The sequence below is a fragment of the Eleutherodactylus coqui genome, chromosome 1 (genome assembly GCF_035609145.1).
Source record: "Eleutherodactylus coqui strain aEleCoq1 chromosome 1, aEleCoq1.hap1, whole genome shotgun sequence".
Taxonomy (NCBI): Eukaryota; Metazoa; Chordata; class Amphibia; order Anura; family Eleutherodactylidae; genus Eleutherodactylus; species Eleutherodactylus coqui.
Window position 1 is genome coordinate 382985199 of NC_089837.1, and position 25119 is coordinate 383010317.

General features: G+C 39.2%; 1 protein-coding gene across 1 annotated transcript in view; it reads left to right on the plus strand.

The window, feature by feature from the left end:
* The first annotated feature begins 2380 nt into the window (after positions 1-2380).
* GABRG3 (gamma-aminobutyric acid type A receptor subunit gamma3) overlaps positions 2381-25119 on the plus strand; it is a 489714-nt gene continuing 466975 nt past the window's right edge. Inside the window, exons 1-2 of the mRNA XM_066579283.1 lie at positions 2381-2433; positions 5867-6015. Coding sequence (XP_066435380.1) covers positions 2381-2433; positions 5867-6015 — 202 coding nt within the window. The remainder of the gene's footprint in view (positions 2434-5866; positions 6016-25119) is intronic.

Below are 25119 nucleotides of genomic sequence, written 5' to 3' on the forward strand. Positions count from 1 at the left end.
CATGGCTTCCTCTAGTAAACCTCTTCCTATGGCCCCTCTTATTGACTTCTCCAAATGACCTCCTCTATTAGATTATTACTTATGATGCCTTCTAATTTACTGCTCCCCAGGGCCATCTGAAATACCCTGCTCCCCATGGCTCCTCTAATAACTTGATCGTCATAGCACCTTCTCATAGACTGCTCACCATGACCCTTCTTCTAAACTGCCCATCATGGGCCCCTTCATAGACTGCTTCACATTGCCCCCTCTTATAGACTGCTCCCTATGACCCCCTTCATGGCTTCCTTTTATAGATCGCTGCTCATGGCCCCTTATAAATGGCTGCTGCTCATGGCCCTTTCTAATAGACTGCTCCCTGTATCCCCCAGTAATAGACTGCTCCCAATGGTGTCCCTTATAGACAGCCCTTCATAGCCTCTCTAATAGACTGTTCCCCGTGAACTCCCTCTCATAGACTGATTCTAATATACCCTCTCCCAGATTGTTTCTGATCCCTCTCATAGACTATTATACATGGTACCTCTCAATAGACTGCTTCCCATTGTCCCCATAATAGACTGCATCCCATGTTCCATCAACCTTCCCATTACCCCCTCCCATAACTACAGCCTTGCGGCTCAGTCACACGGGCGCATCGGCGCCCGTGTTACTGCAGACAGCAGATGGTCGTACCTGAAGACGGACGTCTCTCTGCAGCGCCGGGAGGAAGAACATGTGACCAGCTTCATTGCCGGTCATGTGTTCTTTCATCAGCGCTGGAGAGAGACGGCCATCTTCAGGTATGGCCGTCTTCTAACTGTCAGTCACATGGGCGCATCGGCGCCGGTGTACAGGTGCTGATGCGCCCGTGTGACTGAGCCCTCAATGTAACCATTTGGGTGATAGAAACAACATCCCTTATAATTATTTGTCCTCAGCTGCCAGCATTTTGCACTCTTTGCTGCAGGTTGAAAACTAGGTGCTGTCCTCTGAACTGGTGCTGAAATGGAACTTGAGCAACACTCTATACTGAAAATGTTATTTTACTGAAAGGCTAGTAGATGCTAGGAACACACTTCCTGTAGATGCACTATAGAGGCAGACCATGCAACTGTTATGGGCCCATGAAGAGAGAAGCCCCAGCGATGTTTAGTTCCAACCCCTTTTCTTCTGGGTGGCTTGAACCAGGGCAGGATTACCCTCTCCAGAGGAACTGAATTGCTCGAAAACAAGGGGAATGGGAAACGTCTTTAGATTTATGGAAAAAGAAGGAATAGAAACATCAGAGCGTTTTGTCCTGGATGCCAAAATCCATTCCCTTTTTATCTTTAGCATGGGGCCACCTCTCTTGTATGTATGCTACTCTATCTATCTATCTATCAAAATGTAGTAGAGTGAATTGGAAAATAATAATTATAGATTTACTAGTTAGTTAATAAAAGTATATGCATAAAAAACTAAATGGATAGATAGATATATAGATAGATGTGAAAAAGATAGATAGATAGATAGAACCATTTTCACTAGTTCAGCTTGATTTTATTTATCCATGCAAAGGTATCATGATTATGCCTTTCCATATATAATAAACTTCACATTTAGTTAATTATGCTGATTAAGTATTGTAGGGCTCCTTCACCCATCATTAAGGTAATTTATTATACATTAGGTCATTTTTTACACCTGGAGACTGAAAGCAGCAAGATGCTTCTCTGTGCGTAACAGTAATGAGGAAAACCTTCTGCCATTGGAAGGGTTAACGTTGTTCAAGAAGAATGAACTTTCTGCTAGCAGTTTATACTGCTCTGAAGCATCGGTAGCTAATGAAGCAGCATAGTGCACAGTACTGGCACTGTGAAGTCGTGTATTTTCCTTATGAGAAGATGATGAGATTCAACGCTTACAACACTAAGAGCTGATTTATGCTGGAATATGGTGTTGGTGGATTTAAACCCTCACACTTCTATACCTGGTTACAGTGGAGGGAGTCAGACTTCATCTTTCTGATGCCTGTTGGAAGTGAAGGTTTTATTATTACTCTTTGGAAATAGGTGTGCTTCATCCACAGTGCCTTGTGTGCTTCATTGCTTTTGGATCACCAGCTTCAATCTAAAATCCATGTACATATACTAAGTGAAGCAGGAGAAGCTGCATTACTTCAAGCTGAGTATAATTACAATAAAAGTGCAGGATCTTTTCTCCAGATGCAACTAGCACTACTGGTCTAAGGAACCTGCCTCATTCCTTCATTTGGAAGCATTTGTATCAGGGCAGTGCAAACCTACAAAGTATCCAGCCATTCTACTGTATTTGAAGAGGAAGAATCTTACTCTGAGGAGATTTTATGTGCATTACTGTTCTTTTTACTCAATTGCATCTGGTTGCACCCACCACAGTCATGTCTGCTAAGCTCTTAGTGCTTTTCCTCTTATTGTCAGTTTTCCAAGCCTGGTAAGTCACAATGGAATTGTATTGTGATGCTGTGCTTTGTGGTGATTGTACTGTACTGCAATAGAAAACGCTTGTTTGTTCCCTTTCCCCTGCTGTTATTTCACATTTAAGCCATTCCTCATTCAGAGCATCCTGATGAAAGTGATTGATTGTTCTCATATTAGTGAGGAAATTGGACTGAGGCAACCGATAGCATAGATGTACTGATGCCGTATCTCTGCAACAGGAAAGTTCTTGTTTTTTGCATTATAAAATGTAAGAACTTCCAGCAGTCTATAGGTGCAGAGTAGGTGTATTCATGGATGATTGGATAGAAGATAGATAGATAGATAGATAGATAGATAGATAGATAGATGGATAGATAGATAGATAGATAGATAGATAGATAGATAGATAGATAGATAGATAGATAGATAGATAGATAGACAGACCATCATTTCCACCTGTACAGTTTGATTCTATCTATACAGTCAAAATCTCATGATCTTACCTCTCCACATATAAAAACTTCGCATTCAGTTAATTGTGCTAATGGAGTATTGCAAGACTCCTTCATGCATCATTAAAGTAATGCATTATAAGTCATCTTCTCACCCGGAGACTGAAAGCAGCAAGATGTTTTCCCTTTCTGTAACAGTGGTAAGAAAAATCTTCTCTCCTTGGAAGGGTTAACATTGTTCCAGAAGAATGAACTTTCTGCTACAGTTTATATTGCTCTGAAGCTATGATAGCTAATGAAGCAGCATAGTGCACAGTACTGGCAATGTGAAGTCCTGTGCTTCCCTTATCAGAAGATGATGAGATTCAAGGCTTATAACACCAAGAGCTGATTTATGGTCATGTTACTATATTCTTGGTCGCTGAACAAGTCAACAGCTTTGTATTGAACTGATATGTCAGACTCCTGACTATTAGACAATGTTGTACCTCTCATAATAACCAAGTGTTTCCTAGACTGTCATCTGCTGGAATATGTAGATTTCTGTCTCACGATTGTCATCCTCTGTGATTTATGTCTGTCAACTTCTGTTCACATAGTATCCAGTCATGGCTCTCATACTCTATCACTCCGCCTCAATTCTTAAAGGATCGTTTCCCAACTGCAAGGACAGCAAGTACTGTATGACTGGATCTAATGAGCAGTGATGTACTGAGTCCAAGTCGCTAGCTACATGCAGATTGAATGTAGTGACACTATTTCTTTCTGCTATTGGGATGCTCTTTTTAGAGAGTCAACCCTGCTGCATACAAGCACATGTTGCAATTAGGTTCTTGAAACGCAGGAATATGGTGTTGGTGGATTTAAACCCTCACACTTCTATACCTGGTTACAGTGGAGGGAGTCAGACTTCATCGCTCTGATGCCTGTTGGAAGGGAAAGTTTTATTATTACTCTTTGGAAATAGGTGTGCTTCATCCACAGTGCCTTGTGTGCTTCATTGCTTTTGGATCGCCAACTGCAATCTAAAATCCATGTACATATTCTAAAGGAAGCAGGAGAAGCTACGTTGCTTCAAGCTGAGTATAATTACAATAAAAGTGCAGGATCTTTTCTCCAGATGCAACTAGCACTACTGGTCTAAGGAACCTGCCTCGTTCCTTCATCTGGAAGCATTTGTATCAGGGCAGTGCAAACCTACAAAGTATCCAGCCATTCTACTGTATTTGAAGAGGAAGAATCTTACTCTGCGGATATTTTATGTGCATTACTGTTCTTTTTACTCAGTTGCATCTGATTGCACCCACCCCAGTCATGTCTGCTAAGCTCTTAGTGCTTTTCCTTTTCTTGTCAGTTTTCCAAGCCTGGTAAGTCACAATAGAATTGTATTGTAATGCTGTGCTTTGTGGTGATTGTATTGCACTGCAATAGAAAATGCTTGTTTGTTTCCTTTTCACTGCTGTTATTCCACATCGAAACCATTCCTCATTCAGAGCATCCTGATGGAAGTGATTATTCTTATATTAGGGAGGAAATTTAACAGAAGTGACTGATAGTATAGATGCACTGATGCTATGTTTGTGCAACAGGAAAGTTTTCTTAGTTTACTGCTTTATAAAAATACAGTATATGCGCTTCTATTAGACAGTCAGCACCAGAGTACATATATTCAATGGGCACTTGCAAGGTAAAGCAGCACATCGGTAGGCATACCTACCTGTTGAAGTACTACCTTCTTTCCTAATGCATATTGTTATATTTTGTTGCATCTTTGCTGTGTTTGTTCTGTTTTCTCATATTTTAGGATTCTGAATAATATACTGTAGATTAAATAGGCAAAGCAGGACACAGTATTTTCATTGTATTGTGTAAATCAACTAGTAGTAAGTGGATATAGTCAGGACATTTCCATTTTTAGTATCTGGAATTGCTGAAGCTTTATAGTTCTTATTATGATTCAAAGTACTGAATACGATTTTTTTTTAGATATTAATGCAATAAGAAAACTTTCAGGTTGTATTCCTTAGACAGAAACCCTCCAATAATAAAGATGGAGAGAAGGATAGTGCAAACATTCGGGATCCAATTGTGCACTATCTTTGAAAACGGACAGTAAAACAACATCTTATTAAACCTTTCATATATCTGCCCTTGAAAACTTGGACAATGAGACTGCCTGTGAAAAATGTCAAAGAAGTCTAGTGTCTCTGTCTTACTGACTCTTAGACTAATACATTTCTCTTGTAAGGCCTGTGACAGGGATATTAATTCTTTAACATACACTGGTCAACTTGCCTTTTCCAACTGAGCTCTATTACATGTAGTAATGCCTAAGAGCATTGTTAATGTGATGGCTTATTCTTGCTCTTGTCTGATTTAGAGCTTAAACATTGGACTCCAAAATCTTATAGAGAGATATGTGTAGCTTTGTAAGATTTTATTACTATTGATAATCATCATCATCCTAATCATCGAAGGTTCATCTATAAACTGGCAAGATTAAAGCAAACTGTGTCTAAAATGTGTTACAATGGCAATTCTTTGACTTTCCCAAGTATAAATGGACTTTATGAAGGCCAGAATACATGCTATACTAATCAAAGAAACTAATCTAAATCTTCTTAGCTCCATTGCAAACTCTACTGTTCTCAAATCTGTAAGAACATATTTAAAATAAATTGAATTGCAGTATTTTAATTCTATTAAATGTATTCTAACATTCTGCTAACGTACTGTATATAAAAAGAGGTTTGGATATATTCATTTTGAGGTGTTTGACTTCTGATTTACGACTGCATCATGTTAAATTCTATGTACACTGTCCTATCTATTTACGACTTAAAAAACATTTGCCAAGCTTTAAAAAGTAATGTGTCTGCAGATGGTTACTTTGTGAATGCACAGCACTGAATACTTAGCATATTCATTTTCAATTAATTTAATTACACATTAATATTATAAAATCTCATCTTTTGTTGAATTATATCGCTGCAGCTCCAGGAAAATAGAAGAGGATGAATATGAAGATTCAACATTTAACCAAAAATGGGTGCTTGCTCCAAAAACACAAGACACAGATGCTACACTGATCCTCAACAAGTTGCTGAAAGAATATGATAAGAAACTGAGACCGGATATTGGAAGTGAGTATTGTTTAGTACTACTATACAGCATTAATATGTTCAGTAAGGAAAGATACTGGGGCAAATTTATTAATAGTATCTTCAACGTAGATAGCATAAAAATAGGCAAGTCAGGAAAAAGATGCTCTAGATTCATTATGTTTGATAGACTTGGTGCAGTTTAGCACATGTTACACTTCTTACTTCCTTTACCCACCTTTTGGTTGGCTTACTTTAGACCAATATTTTGTACTAAAAAACCTGACCAGCCAATAATAAGCCTGGCACATTTTACAACTGCAGTTAACCACGCCCACATTTCTATTCTAGACATCTTTCAAAAATGTCTGGTGGAGCCCAGAGGCATCTAAAACACATAATAAATGTAGTGCAAAGCATGTACAACAGTTTTGCAATCTGAGATAGATTTCTGGCCTCTTTGATCATAAAATGTTATCGATCTATCTTGAACAAATTAATGAATAAATGAATTTGGTTCTAATTAAGCTTTACAGAAGAACATGTATATGTGAGTGGGTGGTTGTAATGAACCTTCAGAAACATTTATATAGAAATGATATGAACATAGGTAGGCATATAGGCAAAAACAATAATGATTAGAGATGAGCGAGCACCCAAATGCTCGAGTCCGCTTTATTCGAGTCGAGCTTTCGTAAAATCCGAGAGCTCTACTCGAGTAACGAACCCCATTGACTACAATGGGAGACTCGAGCATTTTTGTATGTCGGACGCGCTTTTTTTCCCCCTAGGTTCTCTCTCTCTCTCCCTGCCTGCCAGCCAAAAAATTTGCCAATGACATGTGCTGCGTTGTAGCGGGGAGGGGCCAAAACAGGCACGTCACAGTGGGAGGAGCCAAAAATTGGAACGGGGTCAAACACGGCTTGATGCTCGTTCGAGTAACGAGCACCATCGAGTACGCTAATACTCGAACGAGCATCAAGCTCGGCAGAGTATGTTCGCTGAACTCTAATAATGATCATAGTAATAATAATAATAATCATAATAATGAAAAAATTGTGAATTATTTTAAAGAGCATAAAAAGTGGAGAATCATATGTAGAAATTCAAGGCTGATGATTACCAAAATTCTTCCTGCACCCATCTACATAGTTATTTTATAGCGGACAAAGGAAAGCAGTTATTTCTCACTGAATTAGGCATAAAGTAGTAGATATGAATATTTCAAGCTGTTTAAAAGGCTTCAGTAGATCATTTCACAACTATGTGCATTCCTTATTTAAAGCATGCCTCATCAGCTTATGATATTTGTAGATGTAAAGTAGCACTTGCCATTCTTGAATTTTGTAGATTTCTCATAGGTTTTGATGTTTTTACAATTTGCCATTTACATTGGTCCTACATTCACAAATATACAAGACTGTGCCCTTATTTATATGATATACTAACATTCAATAATAAGGAATATTTTAAATAATTTTTAGTTATTCATGGGAAGTAGAGGTATTGTTCCATCTTGCTTATTTGCATAAATTACCCAGAGGAGCGTGCATGGCCATATAAGTCTCCTCACTCACTTTTCTGGGTGCTCTCCTTGGAGAGAGACAATGATCCCTGACCAACTCACCCACTAGGTGTCTCCACACACTTTTTGGGGAGATGACATCCAATGACCCAATTTCTCCCTGCTCATATTTTCATCAAAAACTGCCGAAATCCTATCTTTAGCAATTGTGCATACTAGGAGAGTGATCAATGCATACAGGTGTAGTAGTTCTCAAGCTCAAAGTTCATGGCTGCACTGATGCATAGCAATACATGCATTCTCAAATTAAAAGACACATGGCTAATAGTTGGTGACAGAACTATCCACTGAGGATATTAAATGATAAAAATTGGACCAAGAAAGACTCTTCCTTAGCTATGAAGAAAGGAAATCATTATTTGCATGTGCATATCCCTCACTGTCACATCATGTGACTGACACCAATCTGAACAGTTTTAGACACTAATATGTGGAAACTAGATTTTTGTCCTCTGATATGTCTATGGAAATAAAAGAACCAAACATGATGTAACCAGTGTGCTCCTCGTATAAGGTTGGCCTGACCTATTTTTTATGTATTTTTCCCAACCTCTTGTATAGTGTAGTTTTCTGTATAATTTATCACATTTAAGACCTATTGTTTTTACTCTGCCTTAGAATTAAGTAAGTCAACATACATTCTATGAACAATACTGTAAAAAAAAACAGTAATTCACTATTTATTGGCAATAAGAAGGTATATAGGCCAGTGACTAACAGAAGCATCATTTGGAAGAATTACTGGTAGAAAACAACACAAATATAAAAAGGCATCATGTAAAATATTACTAGCTGAGCCTTCTGATCCCAGCACTTTTTTTATTTTTAAACATGCAGAACATTTTTTTTTATTAGAGTATAATTTGTCGTTCTAAAAGCTGTTGAGCCTCTAATGCACTGTGCACTGAAATGGTCTCAATAAAGCCAAACAAAATGATAACGCATTACCATTGTGAACTAGTATGTAGAGAAGAGCAGTGTCTAAATGTTAATATAGCATATCCCCTTAGCTGTCTTCAAGGGTGACAGTATGAATTCATGAATGGGTGAGTGAGAGCTGCCTCTGATTGGCCAAGGGCTGGGATCAATCAGAGGCAGCCCATTCAGCAGGCGGGGATTTTAAATCCCCGGCTGCTGAATACTACAGAAAGCAGTTCAGGAGAAGAGCCGGTTGGATGCGGCTGATCTCCAGCAGCTGCAAAAAGGTGAGTATATATTTTTTTTAACTTTTTACACTTTTTTTGGATGCTTTTCAGGGAAGGGCTTATATCTGAAGCCCTTCCCCAAAAATTAATGCAGCGCTTGCCGCAGCCCATTGCTTTCAATGGAGCCGGCTGTATTGTCAGCTCCATTGAATTCAATGGTCGAACATCGTTCTCCTCTGCCCCAAATGTGACACAGTTGTGGCAGAGAATAGTGGGTAGTGCCCGTTTGACCGAGCCCCTTGGGCTGATAAATGCTGCTAGCAGCGTTTTTTCAGCCGTGACACTGGCTTTGGTCATGTGATTTTTTGTGTGCATCAGTTTTGCGCACAAAAAAATCACGCAAAAAAACACCCGTGTGACTGAGCCCTTAGACACCTATAAAAAGTTTTAAATACTTTAGTTTGAAAAAAAAATGTTGATGTGTGGGATCATAAAATCCACTCTTTTTTTCAAATCGTGCACTACTTTTGTTACAAAATATTGGCAAAAATATGCATCACCAATAAGGTAACACATGGAATAGAAATGTGTATAACCAAAGTATGCTGTATTTAAAAAAAAGAATGTCATAGACCCAGAAAAACACCGTAAACCAAAATGCTTTGCATGTAGCACATTTTTTTTTCTTACAGACTTTAATTTAACATCTGCTGAGCCTCATGGACTTGGCTTTGACTGGAGCCTTTTATTGTATCAGAACCATGTCCCATTTTAGTGTGCTCTTTTGGGTCAGTTTAACTTTGCTCTAAGTTTTGACAGCAGATTACAGGTATCATTTTTGCACATTGTACAAGGGAACCATACAAGGCAATGCTGGAGAATTGAAATACCCTACAGCCCAGATGCATTTTCAAATTGGATTTTTTTGGAATATTGGAAATGCTTCTGCTAAATAATAATAAGCAAATAATCTTTTCACTACATCAAATACGTTTTCTAAAGACACACTGTATATCTCTTTGCCATGCCTATCAGAAATTGTAGCAGAAAAGGATGGCCTAATGAATACACGCTTGCTGGTTTGTCAAACCATTCATGTGCATTTAAAACATCTATGATAAGATAATTACTTTAAGTACTGTTTGTTTTGTTTCCATTTGGAATACTTAGATGGTGAATGTATACATTCTTTGTACTCATACAGTCTTACTTTATAACTAAAATTTTCTTGAAAGTGCTGATTGGCTTATAACTAGAGATGAGCAAGCGTACTCGGAAAAGCACTACTCGCTCGAGTAATTTGCTTTATCCAAGTATCGCTGTGCTCGTCCCTGAAGATTCGGGTGCCGCTGCGGCTGACAGGTGAGTCGCAGCGGGGAGCAGGGGAGAGCGGGCGGGAGAGAGGGAGAGAAAGATCTCCCCTCCGTTCCTCCCCGCTCTCCCCTGCAGCTCCCCGCTCCGTGCCGGCACCCGAATCTTCAGGGACGAGCACAGCGATACTCGGATAAAGCCAATTACTCGAGCGAGTAGTGCTTTTCCGAGTACGCTCGCTCATCTCTAATGAAAACATCAAATATCCTAATCTGTAACCCTTTAGTACTCAAGTCTAGTTTTGTTCTATCAAGTTTTTATTGGACATTGATACATATGTATTGCCATGCTATTATTATGTGTTTTATTGGCCAGTCCACCTGAGCTTCAGTTTAGATGTTTACTGAGAACATGAATGTTTATTTTTATGATGTGTTTTAATTTCATATTTCTCTATTAAACTTTCGTTTATTGTTGTTTTTTTTAATTTTAGCTTCATTTTCAATGTACAATATTATTTTGTCCTTTCATTTATTGATATTTTCAGAGTATTCCATTAAAAAATGGTTGTCATTAACTACCTTAAATAAACACTGAATCTGTTAGTCCAGAATGAGAAAAAAGCTAATCTAGCCCTCAACAGGAGACTGAATCTGTTAGATCAGTGTTCCCCAACTCCAGTCCTCAGGGACCCCCAACAGGTCAGGTTTTCAGAATTTCCTCAGTATTGCACAGGTGATGTAATTATTGTCGGTGCCTCAGACATTGCCACAGGTGTTCTTACTGTAGGATATCCTGAAAACATGACCTGTTGGTGGTCCCTGAGGACTGGAGTTGGGGACCTCTGTGATAGAGTAGGTTCACATAACCTTTGTCATTTGTATAAAATATGTATGTAAATGCCCCAGTAACTGTCAGTGGGCTAAGTTTATTTTTGTTATTTGTTTGTCAAATCTAGATTATATTTGTTGAAACAATTTAAAAATGTACCCTACACATATAGTTGGCACATCTTTGTCTAGTGGGCTGCAGATTGAGATCAGAATATGAAATGTTAATCTAGATAAATTCTCTCCATGTACACAGTGCAGAGGAAGGGGCAAAACTACTTTATGCTTCAGTCTTGACAGCAGTTCCAATTTTGATTTTTTTTTTGGAAATTTCTTCCAGAAGTTACATATTTGTATGAACAGTTTAGCAATATTTTCTATAAAATGCAAATTTATAGATGGTTGGCAACCCAGATTCGGTGATCACGATATTGTTGGGTGCTAGAGGACTGCAGAGCGCTGTTGCACTTGGATTATACATGCGCGAAAAAAAAACGCTCATCTGACTGAGCACTTAGGGTGGGTTCACATACAGTTTTTGTTGGAGTTTCTGGAGCCAAAGCCAGGTAGGATTAGAAATATATATATATATATATATATATATATACACACACACACACACACACACACACACACACACATATATCTATATATATATATATATATATATATATACATATATATGTGTGTGTGTGTGTATACATATATATTATCACCTCTGGAATTGGCTCAGAAACAGGATTAAAAATTTTTTTATTTTTTTTTGAAAGCCTACATATCTTTAGCGAGCTACATTTCTTGATCACAATGGATGCAGACATAGCAAGAGCCAGTCAAGTAATGCTTTTGCTGTAGAATTAGAATGTGTGCTTTCAAAAGGTCAGCGATATCGCTTTCTGGGTCGTAACAGCCCATCACTTACTAGCAACATGGGATATTATTCTTGACATCGTTTCCAATGGCACTGGTGAGACTATTTATTTTTTTGGTCATCCCTATAAAGAATCTGAGGTATTTAAAGAAGAGATGTACAGCTTGACCTAAAACTGACATGAATTTTGAAAGACACCTCATGCTCTGTGCATTAGATGCATACTTTAATCCAAAACTCAGTATATGAAACTAACTGCTTTTAAAAAAGAAATTCATACTGTGAATGATAAGAAAAGACAGTGCTTAAAGGAAGGAATTTAGTTTACAATTGTTTGGATTTTGTTATATCCCAATTATTTTTTATTTAATAATTTAATCCGTAAAGTTTGGATCCACAAGGAACAGGCGTCAGTGCTTTGTTCCTTTGTGCCACAGCTCCGAGTTTCAAGCAGTCTTTTCAACAGTTCGAACAATAGAAAGACCAGGCCACTCTAAGACCGCTTTCTCACATGGCGGAACTGCTGCAGACATTCCGCAACGGAATACCTACGGAGATTCCGCAAGAATTCCATGGTGGCTAAATCCACACCTAAATTTAACCCTTATATGGCAAGGGTTGAATTCCACACTACGATTACACAGCATAAGTAGACATGCTGCAGAATTAGAATAAAAAGCTTTTTTCAAAAATGCTACAGTTTCATCACGGTAAATATCCAGACCATGGGAAGGAGATTTTATAAATACCCTCCATATGGCTTGTACTATTAATGTTGTGAAATTACCACAGTCATATCACTAGCAAAAATTCTGCAGCTTTCCCAGCACACGAGAAGGCAGCCTAAGGGCTCCTGATTGATAAAGAGACGTTTATGCACATTCACCAATATGATGTAGTTATAAATATGCCTGTAATAGTAGAATATGTTTGTGCATAGTGCAAAACTAATGTTTGGGTAAACAATTTTCTGCTTATAACTGAAACGCATCTTTCGTCTTAAAGCAAAGGAAATGGGAAATTATTTTCGTTTACAAAAGAAGAGCACTTCAACTGTCAATAACTAATTTGCTGGAACAGCCTTGTGTGATACAAAAGACGCTTTCCAAATGGCAAGAGTAAAGTATTTATATAGCAATCATACATTGTAACCTTCTTTTTACTGATGGAGATGGAAGTAGACATTAAAAAGAAAAAAATAGTATGAGATCTTATTGAGTGCAATATATAATGTTTTCTACAACTGAAGCCATTTTAGTACTTAGTAGATATATATATATATATATATATATGTATATATATATATATATATACATATATATATATATATATATAAAATTATTATTTTTTTTCCCTTACTGAAACATTACTTTTAGTTTTGAAAATTAAAGAAAGTATAATTTTTTCTCATTAATCCCTAAATTGTCCTTTACCTCTTTTAATTAATATTTTTTTCAAATGTCTTCTTAGACATGACCCAAATATGTTCAGGTAGACTGAGTGAATACACTTTATATCCTTACTCAAATTTTATTGAATGAGCTAGCCAATTGGTGAACAGAGAACATATTTTTTATATTATATGTTTTGGTTATGAAAGGGGTTGTCTCGTTAAATAGACAGCAGGAGAAATATTTATTCAGAGAATGATTTCCTCTACTAATAACTACTGTTTGCTAGAGATTAGAAAAGCTGGGCTGCTGTTAATCAGTTGATTTTGGTGCCAGTTTCCATTTCATAAGAAGTTCTTTTCATAAGAAAATCTCTTTAAGGCCTCGGTCAGCCGAGCAATTTTTTAACGCATGAATAAGCGCGCTTAAAAAATTGCACATCGCATGTAGAAAAATCTTGTGAATGAGGAAATTTGCAATAGCATGTCCTATCTTTTGCTGGTGCGATTATTTAGCGCCTCTAAAAATGTACATGTGAACGCTTTTATTGGAAAGCATTGGTTCTAATGGAGCAACTCTTTAAGCGTGGCTATTTGTGTGCTAAATAATTGCTCTTCTGACCAAGGCCTAAAGGATATAGAAACAACTGCATGTATTATTTTTTGCTAATTTACTTCCATTATATAAAATCAAGCAACTTTCTAAATAGTCTTCATTACACATTTCCGACTTTTTTGTTTCAGTAGAGTCTGTGCAATTCCTTTACATAGCTGGTTGTGCTGTTGCACATGGTAATAAATCCTACCTCCACTGAGTGTTAGAGATACCCGCAGTGAGGGGAAAAGGTCATACACATAAGAATAAACTGTACTAGATATAGAGAAGAGCCTCGAGGACTGAATGGTGAGGAGAGATAACACAGGCAGCATCAGTGTAGAGAGAAATATTAAGGAACCCATGACAGATTATGCATAGGTAGGGGGGGAGAAAGAATGCAGACAGCATCAGTGTAAAGAGATAGTAAAATCTGAAAGGGAGATGGGTGAGTTCATGCAGTCAGTATCAGTGTAGATAGAGGACCTATAGCAAGGGGAACAGATATCACATATGGGCAACCCTAGTCTCAGTTTCTGTACTCGGGAGAAAAGATACTACAGGGGCTTTCTAAGAAATCAGTAGATGAATGAAGCTGTGCTAGTGCATGAAAGCTGCTGACAGCAGAAGCATTCTGGACACACAGATCTAACTTCCAGCATGTATTACTGAGAGGGATATATTCAAATAAGAAAACTGTAAATTATAGCTTCTGAAAATTCATAAAACATGGAGATTACAGCTAGAAAATCCACATTTTTTTTTCTTTTAAATTAGCTCTATTGTGCATTTTTTTCACACTATGCAAAGTAAATAGTATACCACACAGCTCTACATTGTTTGTGAAGTGAGGCCATTCTAACACAAATGAACATTTGTGCTATGCAGAGAACATAGGCATGCTATGTTAATGGCATAGCTTACTGAGAGCTTAAAGGGGTTGTCTCGAGGAAGCACTGAATTTTTTTTTTTTGCCCAGTCCCCCTAATTAAGCATACATTACTAAGCCCCCCTGTAAATGACTTTTCTAGCTGGTTTGTACTTACAGTTTCAGCGTTTCAGCAACTTATAAAAATTTTCCCAAGATGGCCGCCAGCTCTTTTCCCATCGCTTGCTGTAGCCCGACGTGCGCGCTCCCGAGACGCTACCAGCTGTGTCTCCCTGACAACCAGACGCCCCGCAGCCGCCGACCGGACCCCTGGATTGAACGCGGCCGACCACGGCACACAGTCACCCACTGCTAGGCAGCAGGTAACCGGCGCAGCCCCCCCCCCCCCGGCACAGTGACAGCCCCCCCCCCCGGCACAGCAACAGCCCCCCCATCACAGCGACAGCCCCCCCATCACAGCGGCAGCCCCCCCCCCCCCGGCACAGCGGCTGCCCCCCCGGCACAGCGGCAGCCCCCCATCACAGCGGCAGCCCCCCCCGACACAGCGACAGCCCCCCCATCACAGCGACAGCCCCCCCATCACAGCGGCAGCCTCCCCATCACAGCGGCAGCCCCCCCGACACAGCGGCAGCCCCCCCGCCGACACAGCGACAGCCCCCCCATCACAGCGACAGCCCCCCATCACAGCGGCAGCCCCCCCTCGACACAGCGACAGCCCCCCCATCACAGCGGCAGCCCCCCCATCACAGCGGCAGCCCCCCCCGGTGCAGCCCCCCCCCGGCGCAGCGGCAGCCCCCCCCCCGGCCCATCACTTACCTGGGCGGCAGGACGGCGGGACAGCTGGGCGGCTTCTCGGCACGGCTGGGCGGCTCTGCACCTTCCTCTAACAGAGGATGGTGCAGAATGGCTGCTCCAGCGCGCTCCCGAGCAGTGACAGCTCGTCTGCGCATGCGCAGAAGAGCTGTAGTGGGGAGCACACTGAAGCGGCTCGTGCTGAAAGGAGAAGAACAGACTGCGCAAGCGCGTCTAAAAAAGCAAGCTGCCAGCGAATTTAGACGGAACCATGGAGACGAGGACGCTAGCAACGGAGCAGGTAAGTGAATAACTTCTGTATGGCTCATATTTAATGCACGATGTATATTACAAAGTGCATTAATATGGCCATACGGAAGTGTATAACCCCACTTGCTGCCGCGAGACAACCCCTTTAAGTCCCATTTACACACAAAGCTCAAAATGAATTTAAACAAGTGAAAGGGAGAGATAATCATTGCGTGTAAATGTGAAGCCATCCTGCACTATTCATTCACTTGTTGTTTATCGCTGAGTTTCAGCCTGCATAAAAATAGTCGTTAGTTTGTTAGCTTGTTGTAAGGTTTAAACGCCATTCGTTCAGTCTTTCAAATGACCTGGGAGAGGGGGGAGTGATTGTTTGCTCAGCTAAACACAATGACTCATGCCACAGTAGACAATGGCTTTTTCTGCATACTAATTAAAAACCTCCTGCTGAAAGATTCCTCGCATAAACACAAGCCCACCTGGGCAAACAACATATTCAGTGGTTACATCGCTAATGAGGGAAGTGGTGAGGATTTCAAACAATTATCTTTACATGTAAACGCTCAACATTTGAAGAAAAAAAATCATTAAGTCATTCGTTCAAACGACTATCGTTGCGTGTAAATGGGCAATTAGTTTCAGTATTATTAGTAAAGTCAGCTTCAGACAAGCAATACGCTCGCTCCTATGTGTATTTGCGCAGGCACTGCTCATTCACAGGGGTGGAAAAATCCCCCCGCCCCTATTTAAATGGCTAATTAGCCTAATGAGGTGCCAGTGATCACGGGTCTATGCAGCATTTTGCTCATACCCGCACATGCAGACCTCTGTGGAGCTCTTTGGTGCACAAATACACAAAAAATAGAGCAAGCCATATTTTTTGCGCCCACAAAGAAGGAAGCAAGAATGAGCCGATTGAAATCGATAGGTTCTATTTTCCGTGTTTTGCAAATGGGAGACTCCCGCGCGCAAAAACGCTCGTGTACAATATCGTCTAAAGGAGCCTTAAAACGAATCTCTCAATATTGAGTTGTGTATTCCACATGCTGTGTGTAGTCAACTTTATTTATACAAATCACATTTCTATTTTCAACTTTCTTCCTGCTCTAGCTTTTAATAAAGAAATAAGAATGTACTATTGTGCTGGAGGGAGCGGCTGTGGGAGATCCAGAGCAATAATGCCAGGAGAGCTTCTACCAGAGCTTAATGAATGCCATCTACCAGCATTCTTCAATAAATTGATTAAGATTTATGAGTCCTGTTACATAGCTTATGTGGTGCAGAACTGTACTAAACTTTTCTACTGCAGAGAATAGCACAATAAATGAAGAGTCCCCAGCATTGTGCAGCAGAGAATAATGATAGCATAAAATAGCTCCACAGTTTTAGATCTATTTACTGTTTAGATTTTGATGTCGCAAAGGAATAAAATTGGTTTATGTTTGTCAACTTTGGACTTTTAATCAAAGAATAAGATTTACATTGTAGTTTGTCTCATGTATGCATTCTATGACAAATATCACTGGCAAATATAATGTACAATAATCGTAAGCAGAGGGGTTTTTTGCACCAAAATGTGTCTCCAAGGTTGCAAATATATAATATTATAGAGGGTGATTCTCTCACTAGCTAACTCAAACATTTCCCAATAGCATTTTTTAATTTTTGTATGGTTTCCTATGCATATTGGCATGGACAATTATTATGGAACAGATTTATGAAGACTGGTTAAAAGAAAAAGTATCCTTGTTGCTTATAGCAACCAATTGCAGTGCAGCTTTCATTTTTCAAGAGCATGAATGAAAGCTGAGCTGTAATTAGCTATTATAGGCAACAAAGACAGAGTTTGATTCACAGTTTCATAAATCAACGCCTATGTCTATTGAAACATCACACCTCTTAATGACGTGGACTGTTCCTGTGATGTCATTTGTGACAGGTGTTTGACTCAGAGTGCCACAAGCATGATCTCAGTTGAATAGCATGTTTTGTGAATGTTGATGAATGAGTTCATTTATACAATTTAAAAAATTGAAAGTTATTTCAGTGATCTATTGTTTTTAGAAAAATTTGTGGCTGTCAAGATAATCAGACCCGACTCCACCTTATTTCTTCTTGTATGGTTTACTGAAGGTTGTGTATATGGCAATAAGCTTTGCATCATTAAAGGGGTTCTCTGGGCAAAAACTATTGATGGTCTATCTTCAGGATAGGTAATCAATAGTTAATGGTCGTAGACTCACTGCTTGGGATCCTCAGCAATGGGCTGACTGCCTGGCCTCCTGTCAGTGTTGCAGGCCAGTCATGCATGATGGGGATGGAAGCAGAAGTGCCATAACTGGTGTCACTCCTATTGAAATCAATTTTAATTGAATTTGGCAATTATGGTTCTGGCACTTCCACCTCTGACGGCCGCGGATGTGTAATAGCCACTTCCCTTCCCATTGATTTCAATGGGAGTGAAGTTACCTAAGGCACTCTCACTGCCATCCCCATCTGAAGAATGCAAAAAAGGCAGACATGCTCACTGTGAAGGAAATGCCTTGATGGTAAATATGTTACAGGCAAAGTGTGAAATGCAGGCCCTGTATAGAATGCCTAGGTACTTTATAGAATGCCTTGCAGGTTTCATGCAAAAAATCAAATTTAATTTGCCTTAACTGAACATGTATAAATAAAGTTCCTTTTACACTAAATGACTATAGTTTAGATTATATTGCTGGATCGTTCAGTGTAAGTGCTGCCAATAACTGAGCAACAAATGATCATTTGTTCACTTTTCATTCAGTTTATGCAGGCATAAAAATCAAACAATGATCGACCCGTGTAAACAGGCAGTTGTTCATCTATGAATGACTGGCTGCTAATTGTGAATGGAGGCGAGCATCCAGAAGCAACTGATGACTGTCAGGTGCTTTAGCGCTCAACAATCATCCCTTCAAAAAGGACCCAAAGTCCTGGTTTCCAAAATGTTGCAGTGCTCAGATAGGATTGGGTCAAGTAGAAGTAGACAGTAGGAAATTTTGGAAATGCATGAATAAAGTAAAAAACTGTTCCACAGTAGCTTTTGCATTTTTAACAAACATGTCCTTATTCACAGCTGTAAGAGCCCTTTTCCTTGAAATGTATAAGCAGACGTGGACAGAAATCTGTCTTTTTTTTTTTACATTTTTTCAATAAATGGCTGAAGGCTGGAAAGGTGAAGGATTGTTGTTCCAGATCCAAAAGGGTATGAAAGATTTCATACTAGATAAAAGTTTATGCGCTCCTTTGTACAACATTTTACAATTTACGTGCAAAATGAATATACATCTAGATACAAAATTATGTAACGCTGCAAATGCATTATGTTTAGAGATGAGCGAACCTACCCGTTTCGAGTAATTACTCGATCAAGCACCGCGATTTTCGAGTACTTCAGTACTCGGGTGAAAAGATTCAGGGGACGCCGGGGGGCGGGGGGAGGCGCTGGGGGTAGCAGTGGGGAACGGGGGGAGCCCTCTCTCTCTCCCTCTCCCCCCCACTTCTCGCTGCAACCCCCCACTCACCCACGGCGCACCCCGAATCTTTTCGCCCCAGTACGGAAGTACTCAAAAATCACGGTGCTCGGGTGAAAAAGGGGCGTGGCCGAGTAGGCTCGCTCATCTCTAATTATGTTACTTATCATGTACTAATCCTGAGCACCAGCCTTCATTATACGTAATTCAGAGATACAATTCTCATTCAGTCCTTCAGTCACTGCATGCATTTACAAGGGATGATTATCATTCAAATTCCCACGCTCATGTGGGGATTTGAATGATTCTGAGCGATAATCGTTTTGTGTAAAAGGGACATAAATCTACCAACATGCCTTGTTAGCTCAGTGTTTGTGTGGCACAATCTCTGATGCTTTCTATGTAGTTTATGGCCCATTTACATGGGCCGATTATCATTCAGAGTTATTGAAATTACTGCACTCCCCCAGGAATTTGAACAATAGTCGTCCCATGGAAATGCATACAGCGACTGAAGACTGAAATAGAATTGTTTAGTCCTTCAGTTTCTGCATGCCGAAAACTGAACAACGTGCCATTCAATGCAAATAGCAGCCATTCACTTCTTAAGGACTATCTGTTAACTGTGAATGGAGGCGGGTAGGGGGAGAACACTCAACGGCTTGCTCCGCCTCCATGCTGGTAGCACTTTCAGCGATGCCAACTCATTCCTGTGTATTGCCAGGCATTGTTTGCCCGACAGCTCGTCGGTGTAAATGGGGCATTAGTCTTCACAGCAGACAGTGTTCAGTATTTCAGGAGAACAGCACACAAGCTCCCTTTGAGAAGCTCAGCTAAACTGTTATACAGCCATGTGTCTGACAGCAAGTTTGTCAGTTGTTTCTAGTGATAAAGGTGAATGCATCTCCAGACTATAATACAAGCTGTACCTCAGGCTGAGTTCAAGATAAGCAGTTCAATGAATTTACTAAGTTCCTCCAGGTTTTATTTAGATGATACCTACGATCTGTTAGCTTGTCCATGCTAAAGCTGCACCCATGATTGATAAATACTATTCCAAATGATGATTGAATGTGCTAATCTGTGTACCTTATCATTCTGAAGCCAGCCAGGTATCACAGGTACATGTGTTCTTTTGTCTTAATTAAAGTAAATCTAGTTAGAGTCTGTTTATACTTCTAATTTTATTTAGCTATGGCAAAAACAAGACATCTGAAGAAAACTCTCGGAAAAAAAAATGTCTACATTAATCTTGCAGAGAGCATAAATGTAAATTTCCTCCTGATCCTTTCGACTTTCAGCTGGCAGATGGCTGGTGCAGGCAGGGTTTGCCTGTTTGTGAGACAGCACTCCTACAGACACATTTTAAAGCTTTCTTCATAAATTTTGCAACCTCTCAAGACATTAAAGTAAGAAATACTGTTTTCTAAACTTGGTTTGCACCTTCTACAGTTATTCTTCTTTAAAACAATTTAAAGCTTCATAACTTTATACCTGGACATTTAAATAAGAAAGTTGATTTGATTCTGAATGTACCTATTAGTTGGCTATTGCTTGGTAAGTGGCTTAACATGCTGGCAATGAATGATGAGTATTGTCCCATTTAGACAGGACAACAGTCATCTAAACGACTGCACGAGGGCTGACATCACAGTTAAGGTCAGCGCATTTAGACAGACAGATTCACGCTGGATCATGGGCTTCTCGCTCAGCGCTTCACCTTCTGTGGGCAGCACTGAGCAGGGAGTCTTTACATGCAGTGAGAAGCCCGCGATTTAATAATGTTTTTATGCTAACTGAAAGTCTGCGATAACGAACAGTGAACAAAGAGTTAATAATTGTTTTGCATTTATAGTGGATGATTTCAATTTAGTTCCTTTGAATGAATTATTAGCGATAATCATACCAGGTAAATGGCCCTTATGCCACATCATGATGAGTATACGTGGGTCATGCTGATTTTGCAGTTACTGCTAGCCTGCTCATATGTTCAGTTGTATACACAGCTGCGATAATCAGAAAAAAACACTGTTCTTTGCCATTTCACCTCCTGAATGCTTCAGCCTACTCTGATTGTAGGAATCAGTGGGAGACATTGTGCTTGGGACTCCTTGATTCCATCAGTGGGAATCTCAGTGATGCAATCATGACCCATACATTATACTATTTTATAACAAAAGTAAACCTAACCCCAATTAAGATTATAGTATCAAAACCAAAACAAATTGATGCCAAATCAAGTTTTAAATTTGGTTGGCCAGTTTCATTTTATTTGGATGTTTATTTCTTTTGTTCTTATTTTATTTCAGGTAATCTATTTTTACTTTAATTGTATTTACTAAATGTATTTTTCTTTCTTATTTGCGTATAGATTTTTTGGCATTGTAACACTAAGGTTTATATTTTTTTCTTTTAATTTTTGGCTGTATTTCGCGTTCACAATTTAAGACTAGAAATTTTGTAATATAAAATAATAACATGGTACAGTCAAACAGCTTTAGATTACCGGTAGATTAAATAGTTATTTGCAATTTAAAATATATAAAAATTACATTATTGTTGTTATTATTGTTTTAAAATATACTTTAAAATAGTTTTAACAAGTATTTTAGAAAAATATGCAAATTCAGTTTTATGTCCTTTTATTATTTTTATATATAATTTTTCAGTTAATTTTGAATTTCTGAACGAAGATTACATACTAGAAGAAAGTCTGTCCCAGGACATGGACTGTAGTCTATCTGTATAAATATTTAGGAAAATTATTCAGTGGAATTGGGAATAATAGTTATAATGCAAAGGTGTCATCTTTTTCTAATACAAAAAATACTCAGGGCAACCAATATGGAGATCCATTTGTATGTTGCCCCACTGGCCTACTTTTGTAGACACTAGTGGAATTTTTCAAAAGCCTCCATAGACTTTTTTCTTTTCCTTAGCCCATCTAATTAAAATATTTCCAACATACCAAAGAAGTTTGCTGTGCAGGGTGGCAATGGAAAAGTAGCCTGGCACCACACTCTTATGACAGCTGACTAAAAGCTTGTGGAAATGTGGCCATATGATTTAAATGTTTAATAATTGGTCCATAATTTATTTTAGGAGGAAGTACCATGTCAGTTTGTTAGTTATAATCAAGAAAGGCGAGTCTTTCGAAACGCGTCTGATGTAGACATGGTGTTACATTGTACCTACCATTTGTAACTTTATGGATTTTCTTGAATAAAAGAAGAATAAATGAAGTGCTTTTAAGGAGCCGTTTTTTTTCCTTTGTTGTTTCTTTTAAAGCTTATTTGACTCACAGTCAGCCTGAGCACCTGAAAACCTTCAAGATAAACCAGGATAAATACTACCTACTAATCAGATGAAGATAATGTTTTACCTCAGCAGTGTAAGAAATTAAAGCTGAAATGTGATTGGTTACTATGGGCAACAAAGGCAGATTTCCTTTTAGACAGCTTTTGTGAGAGTGTGGTGCCAAGATGTATATATATGTACACAGATGAGTGCTGTTTTAGCACTGCTAAGCAATGCTCAAACCGCGCCTGTATAGGAACCAAAACTAAATTAGCACATCTAACAAGATAGGACATTTGTGGCTACGATGCCTGCTGCGTGAAAGAATAGGACCTGTCCCATCCTTGGTGCCCGATGCACAGGAGTTTTCATTGACTTCTATGGAAGCAGGAGTCTATGAAAACCCTGTGCAGGGAGTAGATTCCCTGCTGTTTACAGCAGGCCATATAAAATGTGCTGCCCAGAAGCACATTTTTAATGCCCCATTGTAAACTTCTGTTAGTACCGAAAGGGATGAGGCAACTCCCCCAGGGGTTCCCTTAATCACCACAGGGACTAGCAAGTATTAACAATGGGACATTTAAAATGTGCTTCTGGGCAGCATGTTTATATGTCCTGCTGTAAGCAGCAGGATATTCCTCCTGCCCCCCTGCTGGGGCAAATCCCCAACACCGTGGGGGTTTAGGGGACTCCCTCCCTCTCTCTCGCCAAGGAATTACCCTATATCAGGGAGATAGAAGGGGTGGGGTTACAGGGCTGCCCCTGAGAGCGTGGGATAAGGGTGTAGGGCTAGATGTATCTGCCTTCTAGCCCGCCCTCTCTACTTTTGCTATGGGGGATCTCTGTGAGAAGCCCTATAGCCCCACCCCTCTCTCTAGCTCACCCACTCTCTTTGCACTATAGGCATATCCTTTGGGGATCCCTAGAGCGGGGAAAAAAAGAGAGACGGACTATGAGTTAATCCCCCATAGCAGAGAGAGATTGGAGCTATGGGGAATTAACCCATAGCAAGGAGAGACAGAGCAGGGCTATGGGTTAATCTTTTTCAAGCGTACTTGCTCTAGTTAGCAGCTGCCTGTTCACATGATTTTTAGCACATGATTTTTTGCGCACCTATACTACGCTAAAACAGGGCTTGTCTGAACAAGGCCTTAGATATTTTATAGAATTGGTAAATTTATCACATTAATAATAAATTGACCAATTTACCATTCAGTGTACAGGATAAAAATATGTACTATATTCAGCTCAATCATTGCTGGATTAGATGTTACAATTAAGATATTTTGTATGTATATTTGATTTTTTGCTTAGGATATTTTATTAAGATCAACAGCACTCGAACACGTTACATTCTCATCTAGATTATAATCAATGTCTGCAGTCTGCGATGCTTGCATGTTTGATTCTGTCTGCTTATACAGAAGCTCTCTTTTTAAGTAATACATTTTAATCAATACACTCTAATCTTTTAATCATCCTTTTTTAAATTTGTGTTGTTCACTGATATATAATTGGTTTGGTTAGAAATAGTTGTTCTCCTTCCCTTGCATGCATTATATAAGTCAAATGCACAAACAGACTTATCTTTTTATTTTTATCTTTATCATCACCAATTCCAACAATGTAAACAATTTATACCAAGTTACATTTTTATGAAAGTTGCTGTATATTAAAATTAAGAAATCTGTAGCATTTTTATGTAGTAATATACTTGATAAAATTACTGCCAATAAACAGTTTTGCAATGTTATTCAGGAAGGCTGGAAAGAAAGATAACTCACCGGAGTGACATATCATAAACTCTCGCAATCATTTAGCAGTACTGAAATGGACCTTCTGATGCACTATATGACTCAAAATTAGGAAGGGTACTGCTTGTCCTTGTGGAGAGGGCCAAGTTTGCATGAGGAGACTTATAGGTCATGCAATACTCCTCTGGGAAATTTGGTGTCTCCCATTTACATCGGCAAAACTAGGAGTTCTTTATCTTCAGTGGATGGAACTATACTCAAGATGACTGGGGAAGGCAAAAACAGCCAGATGTGACGTCACCCTAGGAGTCAGTCATGACTCAGTGCTTGTACTAGGGGACTTTACCTTTTACCAAAGCATATTGTAGCCTTACCAATCAGGTATGCCTAATTGTACATACGATGCATTGCAGGAGAATACATGTAAAACAGACAAGATGGCATTTCAAGCTTCTCTTCTTAAGTACATTTATTAATTACATCTTATGTAGTAAGCTTCGTACTGACAGAAGCTGACCAAGAGCGCGCCTCGCCTGGCAGCATCCAATCAAATTACAATAAGCATTTGATAACAAATTATAGTCAAGTTATGGTTCTTGCACATTCATGTAGCTGCATAAAAATAGAGAATTCTTATATGGTAAGGACTTATAGCCCTGGAAATTACATCCAGTACCCAGGCTAGGAATAAAATATGGAGACATAATTACAAATACAAGTACTTTTGTTAACAATTCATTATAAACTGTATAAAATAATACTGCCATAAGGTTTCCAAGTAATGCTACCTTTCTCCGGCAATATGAGAAGTGTCCTATTTTTTTATTCTGTTGTCTGTACAGGACTATGAGGGTGGCCATGTTGCTTTTGCTGCAGATATATGCTTCACAGCAGCATTTAGAGTTATGCTTTACAGCAGCCTC